Source organism: Lycium ferocissimum, chromosome 12 (genome assembly GCF_029784015.1).
Source record: "Lycium ferocissimum isolate CSIRO_LF1 chromosome 12, AGI_CSIRO_Lferr_CH_V1, whole genome shotgun sequence".
Classification (NCBI taxonomy): Eukaryota; Viridiplantae; Streptophyta; class Magnoliopsida; order Solanales; family Solanaceae; genus Lycium; species Lycium ferocissimum.
In genome coordinates this window covers 4033454-4055331 of record NC_081353.1, presented here as the reverse complement: position 1 = coordinate 4055331, position 21878 = coordinate 4033454, and the positions used below count along the sequence as shown (strand labels likewise).

The window sequence follows — 21878 nt, the reverse complement described above, 5'->3', positions numbered from 1 at the left end:
ATCATTTTGCCCCTAGCCTTCCACATTATTTCCATGAACCATTTTGCGAATTTCCCCTTCTTGCCCTTAACCTTTCTCAGTATTTCCATACTAGTAATGTTCATAAACAACATTCATAACCACTTGTACATTAAAATAACTTTGGAAGATAGTTATTCCCTTAACTTTGTCACGACTTCCTTGAAATATCCGAACGTGCAAAAATGCGGGATATAACATAATACATTAGACACATTTTACTGTATACATAGAAGGAACTCTTGCCTTTGTTGATAAGCTGGCCTAATACCTAGTCATAGTCATGTAATACCTCCATAATCTGCTCCAAAGATCTAGAATCAGCAGATGAAAAAATTATTGCCATCTGCATATGCCAGATGATTCAGATTTGCACTCCATTTCGGCATTCCATAGCTTCTAAAATCCTTGTTCTCAAATAAAGAGTTCAATGCTCCAGATAAAACTTCAGCAGATAAGATGAACAAAGTAGGAGAGAGTGGATCTCCTTGTTTTACACCCTTGGTGGAGTGGAAAAAACCAGAAGCTTGGCCATTAAGGAGTATGGAATGCCAGTTATTTGCTATCAACCTCCAAACCTTATCTATGAACACTTCTGCAAATCCCATCTTCCTTAAAACTCTGATCAAGTAACTCCATGATACTCTATCATATGCTTTGGCCATGTCAAGTTTAAGCACTACATTAGCTGGTTTTCCTCTTAGTCTAATGTCAGCCACAACTTCATGAGTTAGAAGGACATTTTCAATGATACATCTGCCCTTAACAAAACCAGACTGGTTAGGAGATATCAGAGAAGGTAAAAGGCCTTCCAGCTTATCCTGAACCACTCTAGAAATAACCTTGTTGATGAAGTTACTGAGACGGATTGATCCCATATCACCAAAAGTCTCAATGTTATTCTTCTTTGGTAATAGTACCAGGTTGGTATGTGTGATTGACTTAGGAAGAGTCTGCCCATCAAAGAAAGCCTTGACAACATTGTATACCTCAAAGACCTATAATGTCCCAATACACCTGATAAAATATTCCAATCATACCATCTGGACCACCAGCACTATCTGCAGATAATTCAAACATAGCCTTCTTCACCTCCTCCAAAGTTGGCATGCTTACCAGTTGATTGTTAGTATCCTGATCAACCATACTAGGAACATGTTGTAGCAAATCAAAGTCTAATGGATCAACCTCTTGAGAGAACTGCTGCTGACAAAATCTACAAGCTTTTTCTCCCAAAAGTGAATCCCCTTCTATTCATATTTCTTGCTGATTCTCAATTCTTTTGATCTGCAATCTCTCTCCTACCATTCACAATACTGTGAAAATACCTTGTATTCCTGTCTCCTTCAGCAAAACTTGTCACATGTGACTTTTGTCTCCAAAATTCGCCCTCATAGTGAACATACTTCTTCAATTCTGCTTGTGCTTGCTGTAGCACCATTCTATTCATAGGAGAAGGATCCTCTTTAAATAATTGTTCTTTAATTTTCAACACCTCTTCCCTTACTGTTAACTGCTTGAAAATATCACCAAATGTTGCTGTACTCCATGCAGATAATGTAGTTTTCACATTCTTCAACTTTGACTTAAAGCTGATAAACTCATCACCTTCAAAATCTGTGCTCCATGCCTGATTAACCACCTCTAAGAATGATTCATGTTCTGTCCAGAATTTCAGAAATCTAAAAGGCTTTCTTATGTGATATGAGATTTCACCACAAGTAAGTAATAAAGGGGCATGGTCTGAGCCAGTTCTGGATAAATGTTCCACTTCCATATGTGCAAACCAATCCTGTAATTTGGAGTTTGTAATCATTCTATCCAATCTCTTGAAAATGCAGTCACTACCTGCCCTCCCACTCCACCAAGTAAACAGACTCCCCTTATAATTGATGTCAAACAGCTCACATGAGTTAGTGCAAAATGCAAAATCTTCATATTCATCTGGAAATACAGGTAAACCACCAGTCTTCTCATCTTCATTCATAATGACATTGAAGTCACCCCCCACCAACCAAGGCAAGTCCATATGATCAGCCAAACTATACAGACTATCCCATAAACTGATTCTTTCCAGATGATCACAGTTTGCATATACCATTGTTACCATCAGTGACTTATTCCACTCTTGGAACAAAGCTTAACAGTTATTTGTTGTTCTAGATCCTGCATGATCACCACATCCACATTATCATTCACAAAGAACCATATTTTACCATTACAGTTGTAGTGGGCATAGCTCATGCCTAGCCTCCTTCTAAATCTCTGAATGTGCCTAAAGTGTTGAAAATGCTCCATTAAAGCTATAATGGAAAATTTATGATGTCTGTGCAACATTTGGACTCTGTGAAAAGCTTGTTGTGTGTTCACAGATCTGATATTCCAAAAGAGCGTTTTCATCATCATTTAAAAATAGGCTTACAACCTCTCTTTGGTACTACTCTTATAGGAATAGTATCTGTAATTACTTGTTTCTTTCCCTTCTTGGTGCCTTTCTGTCTAGATCTTGGAGAGATGCCAGCTTCTTTTACCACATTACTAAGAACCTGCTCCACTGAAGCCTCTTCTTCACTTTCTTTGAATTTTTTTGCCCTCATCGTGTTCCACCTCAGCTCCCACATTAATATTATGAGAGATCACATCATGCAATTCCTTCAAAGGAGATTATTTTCTTTGGTTGACCAGTTGTTGCACATTGTCCTTTTCCACTTGTATAACTACCAACTCCTTTATCACCTCCCTCTCAGGAGGAAATGAACCAATGCCATTGTCATTAATTGAGATGCTCAAATTTACCTCATTCATATTATTATCAGGAGACAAATCAACTTCCTAGACTTGAGCCTGAGACAAAAGTGGAATACTTAATATTTGATCTTTTTGACTATCTGCAACCTCCAACTCCCCCTTGGCATTTGCAAACCTGTCAGCACCCTCAGTCTGTATTTCTTCCTCACATGAGTCTAAATCATGCAAATCATCAATGTTCTCTCCTAGCCCCATCTTCCATGTGTACCATCACCATCTTGAATCTTTTCTTCAGCCTGAATATGTTCCATAATAAATTCTAAGGCATGTCCATCCTTAGAAAAATTATGGCCTGCAGATTTCTCACATGCATTTTCTTTTATAAGCTCCTCATACCTTTCAATTCTGTCCTCTAAATCTCTGTCAGCATCATCTACCTCAACAGTAATGACACCCTCATCAACCCTTTCTACCACATGTTTATGCCCATCTTTTGTTGCACAACTGATTGTTCAAAGATTTGGATCCATTTTTCTTTCTGTATCTTTGATGTTATCTTCTCTATCATTGACTACCACACAAGATTCCAAACTCTGATCATGCTCCTCTATTCCTTTCTTATCAAATGGTTGATATGTGTTGAAACTCCACTTTCAGGTGCAAGAACACTCTTGTTCCCAGCATCAGCAGCATCCTTACTTATCTTTTTTCCTTTGTCATTGATTCCAGGATAAGTAAGCACTTTCCCACTTGATAGAACCTTAGGCACATATGTCTGCACAGGATCTCTCCACCCACGATGTCTCCTCCTTCTTCCTAGTGTAGAGGTTGTAGCCATATTTGACACATCCTCCTTCTCATGCTCCTTCTCCTCTTCCTTTGCATCCTCTTTTGTGTCTGCCACCAATTCAGTGTTATACCCCATACTTTGTACGTTGGAATATTCTAAGTCGATTGCGACAAGTTAATGATAAGGTTACAATTTTTTCCGATTTTGTTAAAAGTACATAAGTTGCATATTCATCTTTACATTGGCATGGAGTGTTAAGGGTAAAATTGAAATAAGGAAAATTTGGGGTCAAAAGTGAATTATGAAAAGTTAGGCATTTCATGAAAATTATGGGCTAGAAGTGAAATTTTGGAAATTAAATATTTCATGAAAATGGCCATATGTGGCCATGTGTGTGGTGTGGGTCCCTCCCACAAAAATTTGGCCAAATTTGATTAGTTAAATTTATGAGTGGCACATGTGTACACTTTATATTTGTTGGGGTTTTGTATATATATATATATATATATATATATATATCTAGATGGTGGATGACAAGCAACAATTATTCATCTTTTCCACCTTAGAAAATTCAAGAAGCATGGAGAAAAAAATGAAGAGCATATTCGGCCAAGAGGGGCAAAAGTTGAGGCCCAAAAATTGATCATGGAAAATTATTTTCTTCTAGTTTCTCTACTATTTGGAAGGTCCTAAACAACATGAAGTGGTTGTTGGAGCAAACAAATCCCTTGTTTATGAAATTCTTAACCCTAGCCAAGTGAAGAACAAAGTGGAAAAGGTGAGTTTCAATCTTGCTTTTATATGTTGTGGATGGTTTATGGGTGTTGTAGTATGTAAACATGGATGAAATTCATGACATATTGCATGTTGGGGTTTGGCCGTGTGTAGTATGTGTTGTGTAGGAATGGTGGATTAATTGTATTTAGCATGTTTTGATTGTTGTCGTGTGAAGAAAAGGATGAAAATCATCTTGGTGTGTGTGTATGATGTTGGCCGAAAATGGTCCCTTTGTGTGGTTGAGAATGAACAAATTGTCGTTAGTATTTTAGTTGTTGTCGTTATGGGTTCTGTTATATCCCGTGTTTTTGCACATTCGGGAAATTTGGACATAATTGTGATTTGTAAGAATAAGGACATATTTTGATTCCATTTGGTGGGTATGCTGTCACTTATGGAAAAATATTGGTGCAAAGACATTGGAGGAGGCAAAAAAATTGAAATTTTGGAAATTAGTTTCGGGAATTACAAAACAAGAATTTTAGCCAATTGGGCTCAAAGGATTAAAAAAAAAATGAGGCCCAAGGTGAAGGGTGGCCGGCCACACATGGCCCAAGCCCACAATTTTAATTAATTTCCATGTGACATATTAATGCAAAGGACTATATATGAGTCATAAACTCATAGAAGATTCAAGAAAAAATTAGAAAGCAAGAACAAGAACAAAGAAGAGAAGAGAAGAGAGCCTACACGGCTTTGGCCATAGAAAAATTGACTCCTTAAAATCTTTCTCCAAAAATTGTTTTCTTGTGGTATTTCCACCAATTCAAAGGTCCTTTACAACTTGGTGTAGCTACTTTGGAAGAAAGAGCACTTGGTTCATCAATTTGACAACTTTGTCAAGTGAAGAAGGTTGGAGGAAAAGGTAAGATTTCTATGTTTTCATGTTATGGAATAAGTATGTATGTTGCAAGGATTGAAGTTAGAAGAGAATTATAAGGTTGTGATGCATGTGTGTGGAACCGTGTATGTGTGTGTGGAGTGGTGCATGGCCGTGAGCCATGGTGTGGAGAAGAGAAGTGAACTAAATTTTGTTTAGTATGTTAATTATGTTGTAGAAGTCTTGTGATGAAAATGGAAGGTTAATGGTTCTAGTTGGCATGAGAAAAATTGTTGTTAAGTTGTTGTCGGGAAGTATGTGATTATACTATAGTTTATGTATTTATGAAAACAAATTTGTAAGATGCAAATTCTTGTCGTTGTAAATGAAATTGGAAGATAAGAATATGTTGTGGATGTTTATGTCGAAGGTTGGAAGTTGGGATGCATTATGGCTTGGATGGAAAGTTTGTATATTTTGTGAACATTTTGTAGAAATGATATGAAATGTCTCCGAATTATATTTGAATGGCCTTGAATTAGAGAATGAATATGTAAATGTTGATATTAGTTTGAAAGTGTGAAGTTGGAGTCGAAGTTGTTGCATTATGTAGAAAGAGGGACTATTCATGTTATAATGTGTTTGGTATTGAATGTTGATGTTATTGGTGTTGTTGATGTTGTTGTTGGGTTGGTTGTTGTTATTCTGAGCCGAGTCATATTCTCGGGGCAGCGAATTTATAGGGGAGGTGCTGCCCAAATTTCTGTAAACAAGAAAGGGCCAAGAATGAATCTCTAAAGGCTTATAACTTACAATTGGTAGTTGTGACCATTTGCAGATTCTAGAGACGAAACGGGATTTGAGTTTAAGCGAGCATAAGACGTCCGTAAGGTATGTAAAGCCTACCTTTTCTTCATTTGGCATGTCCTAGTCATACTAGGTTAAGATTGGAACCTCGGGGATAATTCTGCTCTTGGAAATCCGAGTTCGATTTAGCATACTATTCATTCAGTGCAACTGAACTACAATCCTTATGTTTGGCTAAAAGAATGCCTAAACCTTTGTAACTTCCGCAAATGTATTCGAATCGCCCCGAAACTCTTATGAATAACCTTATGGAGCCTACTGTTTGTAATCTATTTCGCCGCCTCGACTTGACCCGAGGTGGGCCCGCAAGTCCCGAGACTTCCCCTATTTGATTCGTTCGATTCATTTTCGTACGCTATGAGAAGGAAGTGTTTGCCTATGACTCCAAGGTTCGTTTGAAATGTCCTATAATGTCGTTTGAACGCTCATTACTTTTGTGAATGATACTAAATTTTTCGAGACTAACCTACGATGTACTTTTCGTAAAATTGATAACTTAAAAGTCCGCGACTTTTGTATATTAATTCCGATTAACTCGATACTCATTTTGAGCCTTCGATCCTAATGTGTTCGTATATGAAATTATGTGTCGAGTCCTGGAACTTACTTTTGATATGCATAAGGTTTCTGCACTACTCTGCTCGTGCCAATGATTATGATTTCGTTCGCCGGTACCCGGGCCGATTTTGTGATCGTGCGCTTTATGACACACTCGGTAGTATGATGTGTTACGGTTTCCGAGACCTCGCCATAGGGCCGGTTACCGTTTATGGTGTTATGATGTGATATGGCATCTGATATATTCTGATGATTTGATGTGTGTGATGTTGTGATGTGTTCGGAGATGTACGGAGATTTGAAAACTTCTGGAGTATGACCACGTTCCTGAGCCCTATGCATGACTTTTATTTGCATTTTGTATACTTGCATTCCGCACAGGTTTGATCTGTTACTTCTGTATTTGTTTCTGTATCTTCTGACTCCGGTCATGGTTTGGATTACCGTACCCTCTCGCTTTACATACTCGGTACTTCTTTCGTACCGACCCCCCGCTCTTCGGGGGTCGTTTCATGCCCGCGGTACGTACGCTCGGTTGGGCGATCCACCGATTTAGGCTACCCGATCACACTTTGGAGTGCTCCCCTTGATCCGGAGCCCATATTTTGGTATATGTCTTTTGCTATGTATATTCTGTACATGTGTGACTGTTCGGGTACGGCGGGGCCCTGTCCCGTCATATGTTCGTATGTTCTGTTTTGTCTGTAGAGGCCTGTAGTCATATTTGTGGGTCGTGGGTCCGGTTTGTTCGTATATGATTCTGATTTGCATCCTTAAGCGGCCCCGATGTTGCTATGGCCGATATGGCCCACATGTTTGTATGTATGTGTATGTCTGGGCGATGTGCATTCCGCCAGTTTTGATTTTGATATGATGATTCTGCACGGGCGACCGCTTAGGGTAGCATTCGTTTCGATTTGTGCGATGTACGCTATCCGCTATCGGTATGAATAATGTACCGTAGAATATGGATATGTCCTAATATGACAATTTGGTTCGTAAGTTTGTTTGGGTGCCTAATTAGGGCACCGATCCACGGCACGGGGGTCAGGTCGTGACAATATGAGGAAAAAATGCAAGTTTAATGACTTAAAGCGATGTTGTGTTGGTTATGGGTTGGTTTGGAAGTTAATGTGAATTTTAGGTAATTTTTGTGGTTAGGTAAGTGACATTGTTAAAGTATGGGTTGTTAATGTAATTCATGAATTTGAGAAAAGAAGGGTGTAGATTATGTTGTTTTCGGGTTTGGAGATAATTTCGGGTGAGTTGGGATATGGTTTTGGTTGTTTGAAAATTTGTGTAAATTGTTTAAAGCGTTCTTGAATATTGTTTGAATGGTTTTGGATTAGTAATCGAAGGTATAAACGTTGATATTGGTTTGGATGTGAGTAGTTGAATGGAAAATAATGAATGTTGTTGAATTATATAAAGAAGTGTATTTAATGTTAGAATGCGTTGGAATTGGATATTAATGTTGCTAGTTTGGTTGTTGGTGTTGTTGTTGATAATATTGGCGAGTTGAAATCTCGGGGTTGGTGTATTTACTGGGGGAAATGTTTAACGAAATTTCGTAGAATTTGATGTTCGTTTGGAATTGAATTCCTAAATGTCTTCAACTAATGTTCGATATCTATTGACATTATGTAGACCTTGGAGAGTCGAGACTTGAGTTGGGTTAGCTTAGGGAGCGACCGAGGTATGTAAAGCTTACCTTTCCTTCTTTTGGCATGTCTTAGAGATGGCTAAGCTATGATACGTTATGAGCCTCGGGGGTAATTCTATTCGTAAAATCCGAACATGTTTATGATTCATATTTGCTTTGTGATGTTGGCATCCTTAATATGGTCAAGCTATGATCCGTATGTCCTTGATATGATTGGATTTGAAACACTATGTATACGGTTTGTTCCGAAAGGATCTTATGTATTTGTATGACTAAATTTCAAAAGTTGCATAAAAGTTTTGCTTTCAAAGAGTTTTGTTCCCAAACGATTCCGAAACTACGAACGACCGTAACTTTCAAGAAAAAGCTCGGATCGCTTTGATATCTTCGCAAATGACTTCATGACGAGTAAACACTTTAATTTTCATAGGCGGGCCCCGATTGGGTTGACGCTCGTCCGTGGTCCCGCGACTCTCTATGTTTGGTTCTAACGACCTATTTTTGAAAGAATTCAATATGACTATCTTTCCGACCCCCGAGTATGATTACTTATTTATCGGTTGAGTACGAAATAAGGATTTTCATGCACATGATTTTGATACGTAACTATGGTTTCTACAGTACGGTTTGATATGTTCCCGAGTGATATTCGGAAGAAAATCTGATTTGACTACTGCTTTGGCTTATAAATGATGGTTCGTTTTGATTAACCTATTGAGTCTTTGAAAATGTTTTAAACTGTATTCGGTTACTCACGATTCAGCTCGTGCATTCTGTTGTTACATTTTTCGCCAAGTCCCGGGCCGGTTATGATATTGTGCGCCCGATGCTGTATTCTGAAATATGATGTGTCCGGTACGCCGAGCCCCTTTCGACCGGGTACTGTGTATATATGCCACGTTATATGTTATATGTATGTATTCTGGAATATGATTAGTTGGAATCGGAGCCGGTGGTGGGGCAAACCCAGTGGTGAGGCAAATTTCACACTGGTTTAGGTAAATCCCACATTGGTTTAGGCCAATCCCACATCGGTTAATGTCAGCTCATATGATAAGTTATGATGTTATGATGTGTCACGGTATGTATATGATGATTTGTGCATATGGTTTCTCACTACTCGCTCGTGCGAGCCGTTATTATCTCTTTCACTACGCGCCCGGGCAGGTGTATTCGTGCGCACTTCATTGCATTGTTCACCGCGTCTCTCACTAGAGGGCCGGGGCACGTTATATTTACCGCGTCCCTTGCTAGCGGGGTCGGGGCACGTTATATGATATGATGATATGGAGGAGGTGGCCAGGATGGCACATGATGATTCCCTTTACCGCGTCCCTCATTAGAGGGCCGGGGCACGTTACATGTATATGCATATGATGATTTTACTTACCGTGTCCCTCATTAGAGGGCCGGGGCACGTTATATGTATATGATATGACGATTTTACTTACCGCGTCCCTCATTAAAGGGCCGGGGCACGATATATGTATATGCATCGATTGTTTTTACCCTTTCGTCCCTCACTGTAGGACCGGGGCATGTTATATCTATGTACGTGTACGAGATGATTTTCTGACTTTGTTCCTCAGTCCCATGATGAGCTGAATATGGAATTGATATGTATAATTTATGGTTCAAAAGCAAGTGTTATGAGTTTTGGTTATTGTATTACTTTTCTGTTCTTCTCATTTCAGTACGGTTCTGTTTACGATATCCCATGCTTTACATACTCAGTACATATTTCGTACTGACCCCCCTTTCTTCGGGCCGCGTTTCATGCCGCGCGGTACCCACGGATGAGTAGGTGATGTTAGCGTAAGATGTTCCGGTTGGATTGGCGAGCTCCATTTTTCCGGAGTGTTGCCGAGTCGAGCATATGTGTGATATGGTATACGGAGTTATGTTAGAGACTTTGCGTACATAGTGTCGTGTGTATAAGACGTCGGTTTGTAGCGGCTATGTAAGCGTTGTATGATTATGCATTATGTTACGATTTGTTGTGACTACAGATTTTATCTGATTTGAAAAAGACGAAAGGCATGTTTGTTTTCTGAAAAAAAAAATTTCAAATTGCTTATGTCATGTTTTGCGGGCCCAGTATGAATATGAGAATTACGAAAGTCAGCGGGTTCGCTCGGCCCTAGGTAAGGGTCGGGTGCCCATCACACCCTATCGGATTAAGGGTGTGACAAATTGGTATCAGAGCAGTTCGTCCTAGGGGTTATCTGCAAAGTCGTGTCCAGTAGAGTCTTGTTTATGGTGTGTAGCGCGCCACACTTATAAACAGGAGGCTACGGGGCATCTAGGGTGGTTACTCTTCTTTCACATCTGAGATCGTGCCATAGAGCCAAGTCATAGGAGATGGGACTCCTTACCCTGATTTGTGATTGCGAGTGAAGAATGACACTGATAGAAGAAAGTGATTGATGATGTTGGAAGTCACAAAGTACGCAGGTAAGTAAAGGTATGAAAGATATATGTTGGAAAAGATATTGAACTTACGATTGAAATACAAGTTGAAGACTAAAGGGGAAAGTAAACAAGAAAGTGTAACAGGTGCCGTTTGAGTTGGGCATACGAGGTATGTTTATCATTTGTGTACTGTTGATGATATTGAGAGCCCTATGTGGCTGTGATATGATATGATATATGTACATATGTTGGCCCTGTGAGGCATTGTTGGTATTTCCTGCGTGCAGGTTTTGAGATAGTAAGAAATATAGAGGAAACTCGCCGAAATTTTTCCGTAAAATAAAAGAGAATGAGATATGTGTTTGTAATACGACTTGAAAGGTCGTGCCGATAGTAAGAATGAGATTAAGACAAGAGTACGAGGGAAGGAATTGCGATGTATATGAATGTATTGATAAGACATCTTGTGAGATATTAAGGATAAAGTGGATCAGAAAGAGTAAAGGGTTAAGAAGTGTTATGTTATAGGATTGATTGCGAATAAGGGACGAAGTGGGTATAATGAAGGTGTTGTGAAAATAAGTAAAGTCTAGTGAGAAAGTGTCCAAGGTTGTGATGTGATCTATGTAGCTAAAATATAAATGCATGTGTGAAACGGAAAAACAAGCTATGGAATGAATACGGAAGGGTTTGAGTTGAAGATTAAGAGACGACACGAGATAATGTGCCTAGAATGTTACAAGTCAAGTAAAGGGAATTACAAGAAGGAAAAGTTTAAGTCGAGATTCTTAAGACCCTATACGATTAGTTGAACATTCGAGGACGAATGTTCTAAAGGGGGAAAGGATGTTATACCCCGTACTTTGTACGTTGGAATATTCTAAGTCGGTTGCGACAAGTTAAGGATAAGGTTGCAATTTTTTTCGATTTTGTTAAAATTACATAAGTTGCATATTCATCTTTACATTGGCATGGAGTGTTAAGGGTAAAATTGGAATAAGAAAAATTTGGGGTCAAAAGTGAATTATGGAAAGTTTGGCATTTCATGAAAATTATGGGCTAGAAGTGAAATTTTGAAAATTAAATATTTCATGAAAATGGCCATATGTGGCCATGTGTGTGGTGTGGGTCCCTCCCACAAAAATTTTGCCAAATTTGATTAGTTAAATTTATGAGTGGCACATGTGTACACTTTATATTTGTTGGGGTTTTGTATATATATATATCTAGATGGTGGATGACAAGCAACAATTATTCATCTTTTCCACCTTAGAAAATTCAAGAAGCATGGAGGAAAAAAAATGAAGAGCATATTCGGCCAAGAGGGGCAAAAGTTGAGGCCCAAAAATTGATCATGGAAAATTATTTTCTTCTAGTTTCTCTACTATTTGGAAGGTCTTAAACAACATGAAGTGGTTGTTGGAGCAAACAAATCCCTTGTTTATGAAATTCTTAACCCTAGCCAAGTGAAGAACAAAGTGGAAAAGGTGAGTTTTAATCTTGCTTTTATATGTTGTGGATGGTTTATGGGTGTTGTAGTATGTAAACATGGATGAAATTCATGAAATATTGCATGTTGGGGTTTGGCCGTGTGTAGTATGTGTTGTGTAGGAATGGTGGATTAATTGTATTTAGCATGTTTTGATTGTTGTAGTGTGAAGAAAAGGATGAAAATCATCTTGGTGTGTGTGTATGATGTTGGCCGAAAATGGTCCCTTTGTGTGGTTGAGAATGAACAAATTGTCGTTAGTATTTTAGTTGTCGTCGTTATGGGTTCTATGAGGAAAAAATGCAAGTTTAATGACTTAAAGCGATGTTGTGTTGGTTATGGGTTGGTTTGGAAGTTAATGTGAATTTTAGGTAATTTTTGTGGTTAGAGAAGTGACATTGTTAAAGTATGGGTTGTTAATGTAATTCATGAATTTGAGAAAAGAAGGGTGTAGATTATGTTGTTTTCGGGTTTGGAGATAATTTCGGGTGAGTGGGGATATGGTTTTGGTTGTTTGGAAATTTGTGTAAATTGTTTAAAGCGTTCTTGAATATTGTTTGAATGGTTTTGGATTAGTAATCGAAGGTATAAACGTTGATATTGGTTTGGATGTGAGTAGTTGAATGGAAAATAATGAATGTTGTTGAATTATATAAAGAAGTGTATTTAATGTTAGAATGCGTTGGAATTGGATATTAATGTTGCTAGTTTGGTTGTTGGTGTTGTTGTTGATAATATTGGCCGAGTTGAAATCTCGGGGTTGGTGTATTTACAGGGGGAAATGCTGCCGAAATTTCTGTAGAATTTGATGTTCGTTTGGAATTGAATTCCTAAATGTCTTCAACTAATGTTCGATATCTATTGACATTATGTAGACCTTGGAGAGCCGAGACTTGAGTTGGGTTAGCTTAGGGAGCGACCGAGGTATGTAAAGCTTACCTTTCCTTCTTTTGGCATGTCTTAGAGATGGCTAAGCTATGATACGTTATGAGCCTCGGGGAAATTCTATTCGTAAAAGTCCGAGCATGTTTACGATTCATATTTGCTTTGTGATGTTGGCATCCTTAATATGGTCAAGCTATGATCCGTATGTCCTTGATATGATTGGATTTGAAACACTTGTATACGGTTTGTTCCGAAAGGATCTTATGTATTTGTATGACTAAATTTCAAAAGTTGCATAAAAGTTTTGCTTTCAAAAGAGTTTTGTTCCCAAACGATTCGAAACTACGAACGACCGTAACTTTCAAGAAAAAGCTCGGATCGCTTTGATATCTTCGCAAATGACTTCATGACGAGTAAACACTTTAATTTTCATAGGCGGGCCCCGATTGGGTTGACGCTCGTCCGTGGGTCCCGCGACTCTCTATGTTTGGTTCTAACGACCTATTTTTGAAAGAATTCAATATGACTATCTTTCCGACCCCCGAGTATGATTACTTATTTATCGGTTGAGTCTGAAATAAGGATTTTCATGCACATGATTTTGATACGTAACTATGGTTTCTACAAGACGGTTTGATATGTTCCCGAGTGATATTCGGAAGAAAATCTGATTTGACTACTGCTTTGGCTTATAAATGATGGTTCGTTTTGATTAACCTATTGAGTCTTTGAAAATGTTTTAAACTGTATTCGGTTACTCACGATTCAGCTCGTGCATTCTGTTGTTACATTTTTCGCCAAGTCCCGGGCCGGTTATGATATTGTGCGCCCTATGCTGTATTCTGAAATATGATGTGTCCGGTACGCCGAGCCCCTTTCGGCCGGGTACTGTGTATATATGCCACGTTATATGTTATATGTATGTATTCTGGAATATGATCAGTCGGAATCGGAGCCGGTGGTGGGGCAAACCCAGTGGTGAGGCAAATTTCACACTGGTTTAGGTAAATCCCACATTGGTTTAGGCCAATCCCACATCGGTTAATGTCAGCTCATATGATAAGTTATGATGTTATGATGTGTCACGGTATGTATATGATGATTTGTGCATATGGTTTCTCACTACTCGCTCGTGCGAGTCGTTATTATCTCTTTCACTACGTCCCGGGCCAGGGCATGTATTCGTGCACTTCATTGCATTGTTCACCGCGTCTCTCACTAGAGGGCCGGGGCACGTTATATTTACCGCGTCCCTTGCTAGCGGGGTCGGGGCACGTTATATGATATGATGATATGGAGGAGGTGGCCAGGATGGCACATGATGATTCCTTTACCGCGTCCCTCATTAGAGGGGTTTCAGCACGTTACATGTATATGCATATGATGATTTTACTTACCGTGTCCCTCATTAGAGGGCCGGGGCACGTTATATGTATATGATATGACGATTTTACTTACCGCGTCCCTCATTAAAGGGCCGGGGCACGATATATGTATATGCATCTGATTGTTTTTACCTACTGCGTCCCTCACTAGAGGACCGGGGCATGTTATATCTATGTACGTGTACGAGATGATTTTCTGACTTTGTTCCTCGGTCCCATGATGAGGTGAATATGGAATTGATATGTATAATTTATGGTTCAAAAGCAAGTGTTATGAGTTCTGGTTATTGTATTACTTTTGTTCTTCTCATTTTTCCGAGGTACGGATTCTTCGTTTACGATATCCCATGCTTTACATACTCGTACATATTTCGTACCGACCCCCTTTCTTCGGGGCGCGTTTCATGCCGCGCGGCCCCAGAGATGAGTAGGTGATGTTAGCAGAAGATGTTCCAGTTGGATTGGCGAGCTCCATTTTTCCCGGAGTGTTGCCGAGTCAGAGCATATGTGTGATATGGTATCTGGAGTTATGTTAGAGACTTTGCAGACAGTGTCGTGTGTATAAGACGTCAGTTTGTAAGCGGCTATGTAAGCCGGTGTATGATTATGCATTATGTTACAGATTTGTTGTGACTACAGATTTTATTTGATTTGAAAAAGACGAAAGGCATGTTTGTTTTCTGAAAAAAAAAAATTCAAATTGCTTATGTCATGTTTTGCGGGCCCAGTATGAATATGAGAATTACGAAAGTCAGCGGGTTCACTCGGCCCTAGGTAAGGGTCGGGTGCCCATCACACCCTATCGGATTAAGGGTGTGACAAATTGGTATCGAGAGCGCCGTCCTAGGGGTTATACGCAAAGTCGTGTCCGAGAGTCTTGTTTATGGTGTGTAGCACGCCACACTTATAAACGGAGGCTACGGGGCATCTAGGGTGGTTACTCTTCTTTCACATCTGAGATCGTGACATAGAGCCAAGTCATAGGAGATGGGACTCCTTACCCTAATTTGTGATTGCGGTACCGAAGAATGACACCGATAGAAGAAAGTGATTGATGATGTTGGAAGTCACAAAGTACGCGAGTAAGTAAAGGTATGAAAGATATATGTTGGCAATGATATTGAACTTACGATTGAAATAAAAGTTGAAGACTAAAGGGGAAAAGTAAACAAGAAAGTGTAACAGTGCCGTTTGAGTTGGGCATACGAGGTATGTTTATCATTTGTGTACTTGTTGATGATATTGAGAGCCCTATGTGGCTGTGATATGATATGATATATGTACATATGTTGGCCCTGTGAGGCATTGTTGGTATTTCCTGCGTGCAGGTTTTGAGATAGTAAGAAATATAGAGGAAACTCTTGTAACACCTCGTACCTTTAATGAAAGTTTTGACCACAATCCTAGACTTAGAAAATCAGATAAAGAATGTGGGAATTGAGATTTTTCCGTTCAGTTGTGATATGGCGGTTTACGCCCATGAACAGTGGTCGTATTCCAATTTACGCCCATGAACAGTGCCCGTAAACTGAAACCAAGAATTTCTGAACATTCTGGAATTTGACATTTTGAGGTCATATGGTTAAATACGGACCGTATTTCACTTTACGGCCTGTATTTCAAAACGTGTTTGGAATTTGAGAAAAATTCCTTGATGAAAGTTGTAGAGCATTGAAATACCTTTCCAACGGTATCTTACGGGGGTCAAACGGACATCTGTGCAAAGAGTTATGGCCATTTTACTGAAGAGACGCAGTGCAGTCCATATCGCAAAATACGACCCGTATAGCAGTTTACGACCCGTAAACTGAAAATACGGCCAGCACAGTGTTGTTGGACGTAAATTGCATTTTCCCAGGACAGTATATATTCGTCCATACTAGTTCAAATCATTATTTTTCATTCCTTCAAGCCCTAGAACGACTTCCTACCCTCTTCCTTCATCAAGAACACCAAGGTAAGCCTATTCTAATTATTCCAACTCAATTCTAACACTTATCCTTATAATCTAAACAAGATATTATCATTCAAAAACTAGGGTTTTCAAGAAAACCCATCCCAAGGTTTAAGCATTCAAGATTTTGGAAATCCTCTTCAAAGCTCAAGTCTTTAATTCAAAGTTTTGGAGCGACTAAGGTATGTAGAACTTCCATCCACATGTGGGAATCTCTACGTTCTTCCCCATGCTCCGTTTCTTGATATCCATGAAGCTCAAACCCTAGGGCATTAAAACCAACATATTGGTAGCCCGTATTTATGTATTTATACACATGAACTTTGTATCTATATTCGTCATTGTATTCCTAATCTTCCATTATGGTTATTAGGAACCCTAGCTTAATCCATGAATCATGAATTCTTCCTCATGTGTTCTCATTATGTTTATATGAAAACTTATGATTTTATGTAGCAAGTCACATGCATGTTTTCAAGTCAATTATTTTATATAATTATGAACTATTGTTATTACTCATGAATCAAGAACATGTTTGCAAGACTATGACAAGATATTTCATGAAACCATGTTACAAGTTATTTCGTGAAATCATGATTACAAGTTATTTACAAGTTATCATGGGCTTCTTAGCCAACTATATCATGTTCATATTTTTGGGAGGTGCTTAGTTAACCGAGAAGGCTCAGATAGCCTGAAACTACGTCGCCACCGTAGGATAAGGGTTGTCAGCAAGGAGGCAACACCTTCATTATGCAGTTTGGATCCTTACATGCTATTATTACTTAAATCTCATATCCCCTGGCAAGGTGTGAGTGTTCTCCTGGTAGGGCGCAAGGATCATGTTGTCGGTTACACTATAGCATTCCCCACGTTACAAGAAGTTTTAAATACATGTATTTTCATTGAATTACGTTTTCGAGACTTTACTCACGTTTCATGCTCATGTTCAAGTTACATGCGGTTTCGGTTCATGTCCTATACCTACGTTGTGCCATGTTCTTCGTTTCGCGGGTTTTACATACTAGTACTATTCACCATGTACTAACGTCCCTTTTGCTCGGGGCACCGCACGGTGCGGATACCGATTTTCGGAGCATACACACGCGATGGGATCACTTCGCTATCGCTTATTGGTGAGCCCCACTCCTCTCGGGGTTCAACATGGAGTCTATACTTAGTATGCGGTTATGGTAGTCCGGGGCCATGTCCGGTAGTTAGTATTCGACATGCTTTAGAGGTTTCATAGACAGAGATATTAGTTCACGAGTCGGTTATGCTTTCATGTTTTACGTACTATTACGTTTTCATGAAATTACATGCTATGAGACAATTTCAAGACTTTATTCCGCAAATTATATTTTCATGATTTATTTAAATTGCGTCACATAGATATATTGTTTGATGCCCATGTTGAAAAGCAAGCCATGAGGTTCGCTCGGACACATGCAAGCAAGGCCCGAGTGCCGTGTTACGCCCAGGCCATGTTTCGGGGCGTGACAAAGCTTGGTATCAGAGCCTAGGTTCAAGAGTCTTTAGGGAGTCTATGAAACCGTGTCCGGTGGGGTCACTTTTATATGTGTGAGGGCCCATACATATAAACGATTGACCACCAAGACATTCAGGATTTGTCTCATTTCTTGCTACTCTAGATCGTGCCATGAAGCTTAGAGCAATAAGTAACTTCTCTTCCTCTCGAATTACGTACGTTTCGAATGCGCAAGAGATGAACAGGTAATTCAAGGTCCAAGTAAGGATGTTTACCCATAGGGAGTACAATTGTGCGGTACTTGTAACGAATGGGACTTCAAGTGCTATTGAAAGTGGAATACAATGTAAGTTGCCCGAGAAGGGTGTAGTGGAATGAATGGTATGTTGAATGATAATGATGTTCTTGAGAAATGAGAATGGAATACAACAGGGAGAGGATATCAGAGAAATTGGAAAAGGAGCTATGTCTGCAAGAGACGTAAATCATGAAGAATCTCAAGGAAGTGGTGGCGGACGGTTTTCTATCGGAGGTCATCGGGACCCACTCCATCCACGAGCTAAAGATTGAAAGGGGAAAATAAACGAAATTATAACGAGTACATCCGAGTTGGACATATGAGGTAAGTTCATCCTTTTTTATCTTCGTTGAAATTGGGAGCCCTGTGTGGCTATGATATGATATGATATATATGTATACATGTTGTCCTTGTGAGGCATTGTTGGTATTTCCTGCGTGCAGGCTTTTGGAATAGTAAGAAATACAGAGGAAACTCTGCTAAAATTTTTCTAGAAATAGAAGGAGAATAAGATATAAGTTCGTAATATATCTGGAAAAGCCATGTCAATAGTAATAATAAGATTTGACTAAGTTACGAGTACGACTGACTTTGAGAAATAAGATTTGATTTCCTATTCAGATGAACATCTTGAGTGGGTGACAGTTCGGATACATCCGAATGTGTGTGAGAAAACAAGGGCTTAAGTAAAGTTCAGAGTAGAGTGATTAGTGGAAGAAGAAATCAGCTAAAGCCGTAAGAGAGCAAACTACAGAAGAATAGCCTTTAATAGTTGTCAAAAGAGGTTGTCCTAAGATTTACAAGTGTGAGCAGAGCTAAGTCGTTAAGATGGAGTATGCCAGTTATGAATACAGTAGCAACCCGTTCATATAAGTAAATTTAGTTCTCTTTCCCCATGAGAAATTGCTCAGATGGGAGTCGAAAGATTCATCAATGTTGTAGAGTACAAATGAATTACGAGAAGATAAGGAATGTTAATTGAATCCCATCAAAAGAGAAGAAATTGTAAGTATAAGATGTTAGCCTTGGTCTAAGGGGGAGATGCATAAATCGCCGAAGTTGACGAGATAATTGAAGACCCGACTGGTTAGTATGAGATATGAAGAACCTTAGTACACTTAAGTTGGCATCATGAGATAGTCTTCATAAGGAATATGCCTCATCTTAGAGGAAACCTGAATTGAGTAGAATGATCGTCGAACGAATATTGTCAAGTTCAATTACTATCGATTAGGCGATCACGGAAAAACTATAAGATCATGCTCGGATATGTGTCAAAGGGTAGTGCCATTGCACAAGACTCTAATCTTTAAGGTGCTCGTGAAAGACCTAGCGCACAACGATATTATGAGTATTTCGGAAGTATCTCGAAAAAAAATCAAGTATGGGAAGTACGGCTCATGATTTAGGCGGATAAGAGAACTAAGGTGAAAGAAGTTCACGCTTATCCAAGCTAGGAATTTGACTTTCGGACTCCGAAATGGGTGGAGTTATTGCCCGAACAAGTCATTCTGCTTAGTCATTGAAGTTAGAGAGAAGCGGTTTGGTGATTCCTACTTGCACAGCGATGAAAGAGAGGATTCACGAATAGAAAGCCTTAGCTTTTGAGCGGAGGGAGATAATGGTACCTTGAGATATCAAGGCGGATTATGCGTTCCGGATGTTGATGGGCTCAGAGAGCGAATCATGTTAGAAGCTCACAAATCTAGGTATTCCATTCACCCAGGTTCCACTAAGATGTATCATGATCTCAAGGAGATTTACTGGTGGAACAATATGAAGAAGAATGTGGCAGATTTTGTAGTTAAGTGCCCGAATTGTCGGCAGTGAAAGCCGAACACCATAGGCACAGGCGGCTTGGCTCGGAATGTTGATAATCTGTGCCGGAAATGGGAAATGATCAATATAGGCTTTGTATCGGGTCTACCTCGTTCAGCTAGGAGGCATGATTTAATTTGGGTGATTGTGGACAGACTTACGAAGTCAGCGCAGTTCTTGCCAGTTAAGACCACCGATTGAACAAAAAATTATGCCAAGTCATATGTTAATGAAATTGCCATATTGTATGGGACCCTAGTGTCCATTATTTCGGATTATGGTGCTCGAGTTTACGGCGAACTTCGAAAATCCTTTCGAAAGGATTGGGTACGAGAGGTGAACCTTAGCACGACTTTTCATCCTCGGACAAATGGTCGGACGATACGCTATTCGGATCTCATGTTATGATATTCATGTTAGTTCAATACTCAGATATTTATGTCAGCTTAGTACTCAGATATCAGTCCAGTACTTACGTATTCATGCCAGTCCAGTATTCAGCTAATCCAGTATTCAGTCATCTCAGTATTCAGCTAATCCAGTATTCAATTAGCTCAGTATTCAGTCAGCCCAGTCTTCAGTCAGTTCAATAGACATTCAGTTTAGTAATCTTGTATTCATTCAGTTCAGTAACCATGTGTCCTTGATTTCAATGGTATTTGGGATGACCACCTGTCTCTTATTGAGTTTACTTAAAAAAAAAAAAAAAGATTTCCATGCTAGTATTGGTATGGCACCATTTGAAAGCCCTTTTTGAGCGAAGGTGCGGATTCACCGATTGGTTGGTTTGAAGTTGGTGAAGTAGAATTGTTAGGACCGATTTAGTTTATCGTGTTATGGAGTAGGTCAAGTTAATTCGAGAGCGCTTGAACTCGAGTCGCCGAAGTCTTACATGGATGTGAGGCGAAGGGACTTAAAATTTTCGATTGATGATTGGGTGTTCCTTAAAGTCTCACCCATGAGGGTGTTATGAGATTTGGCAAGAAAGGGAAGCTAAGTCCCAGATATATTGGACCTTACAGAATTCTACGAAAGGTTGGTCTAGTAGCTTATGAACTTGAGTTGCCACAAGATTTGGGCTGCCGTACACCCATGTTTCATGTATCCATGTTGAGGAAGTGTGTAGGAGACCCGTCGTTGGTTGTTCCTGCTAATACTATAACAGTTAAGGATGGCCTCACCTATGAGGAGATCCCCGTAGCCATTCTTGACCGTCAAGTTCGCAAGTTGAGAACTAAGGAAGTAGCCTCAGTGAAAGTCCTGTGGAGGAGTCAGAAAGTTGAGGAAGCTACATGGGAAGCCGAGGAGGATATGAAATCCATGTACCCGCACTTGTTTCAGCCCGCAGAAGAGATTTATGATGAAACACCAAGATTTTGAGGTATGTAAGCTTTCTTTTCATGCTTTTGGCCGTGTGTGGCCAATTTATAGTGCTATTGTGATGTAGCCCTGTGAGACAATGATATTATGGGTAGTTGTGACAGGTTGGTAGTTCCATATTACAGGGAAAACTTTGGCGAAATTTTATAGAATCCCGAATGTTTAATATTCGAGGACGAATTCCCCAAAAAGGGGAGAGAATGTTACACCTTGGAGATTTCCCCGTTAGCGTACCGCGAATAGACCCACAAAGGGTATGACGTATATGACATGTTAACGAGTAAGAAGTAACATTTAATGATTCTAAACGAGATTTCAAAGACATTTGAGGTAGGAGACGAAAGTTGTTAAGGAAAGCAAGGTATATGTTGTGTGTCGGGAAAGAATTACGAGTATCGAATTAATGATGGCTTAATGACATTTTGGAGAAGAGTTATAATGTCCCTTATGTATTCATGCCTCACGTTTCACGTTCAAGTTCATGTATTCGCTATTCATGTCTCATGTTTCGGCACTGACGTTTTCAT

General features: G+C 39.5%; 1 protein-coding gene across 1 annotated transcript; it reads right to left on the bottom strand.

Moving 5' to 3' along the window:
- Window positions 1–338: 338 nt before the first annotated feature.
- Window positions 339–2119, bottom strand: LOC132040947 (uncharacterized). The gene is made up of 3 exons (XM_059431640.1): window positions 1347–2119; window positions 1135–1234; window positions 339–1016 (listed from the first exon to the last, which is right to left on the bottom strand). Exons 1-3 carry the CDS (start codon window positions 2117–2119, stop codon window positions 339–341), a joined length of 1551 nt encoding a protein of 516 aa, XP_059287623.1.
- Window positions 2120–21878: the final 19759 nt, after the last annotated feature.

Coding starts and splice junctions, on each gene's coding strand:
- LOC132040947 (XM_059431640.1), bottom strand. CDS start 2,119: ATGGTATATGCAAACTGTGATCATCTGGAAAGAATCAGTTTATGGGAT. Junction 1,235..1,346: donor GAAGGAGACAGGAATACAAG/GTATTTTCACAG, acceptor AAAAGCTTGTAG/ATTTTGTCAGCAGCAGTTCT. Junction 1,017..1,134: donor AGGATACTAACAATCAACTG/GTAAGCATGCCA, acceptor GGGACATTATAG/GTCTTTGAGGTATACAATGT.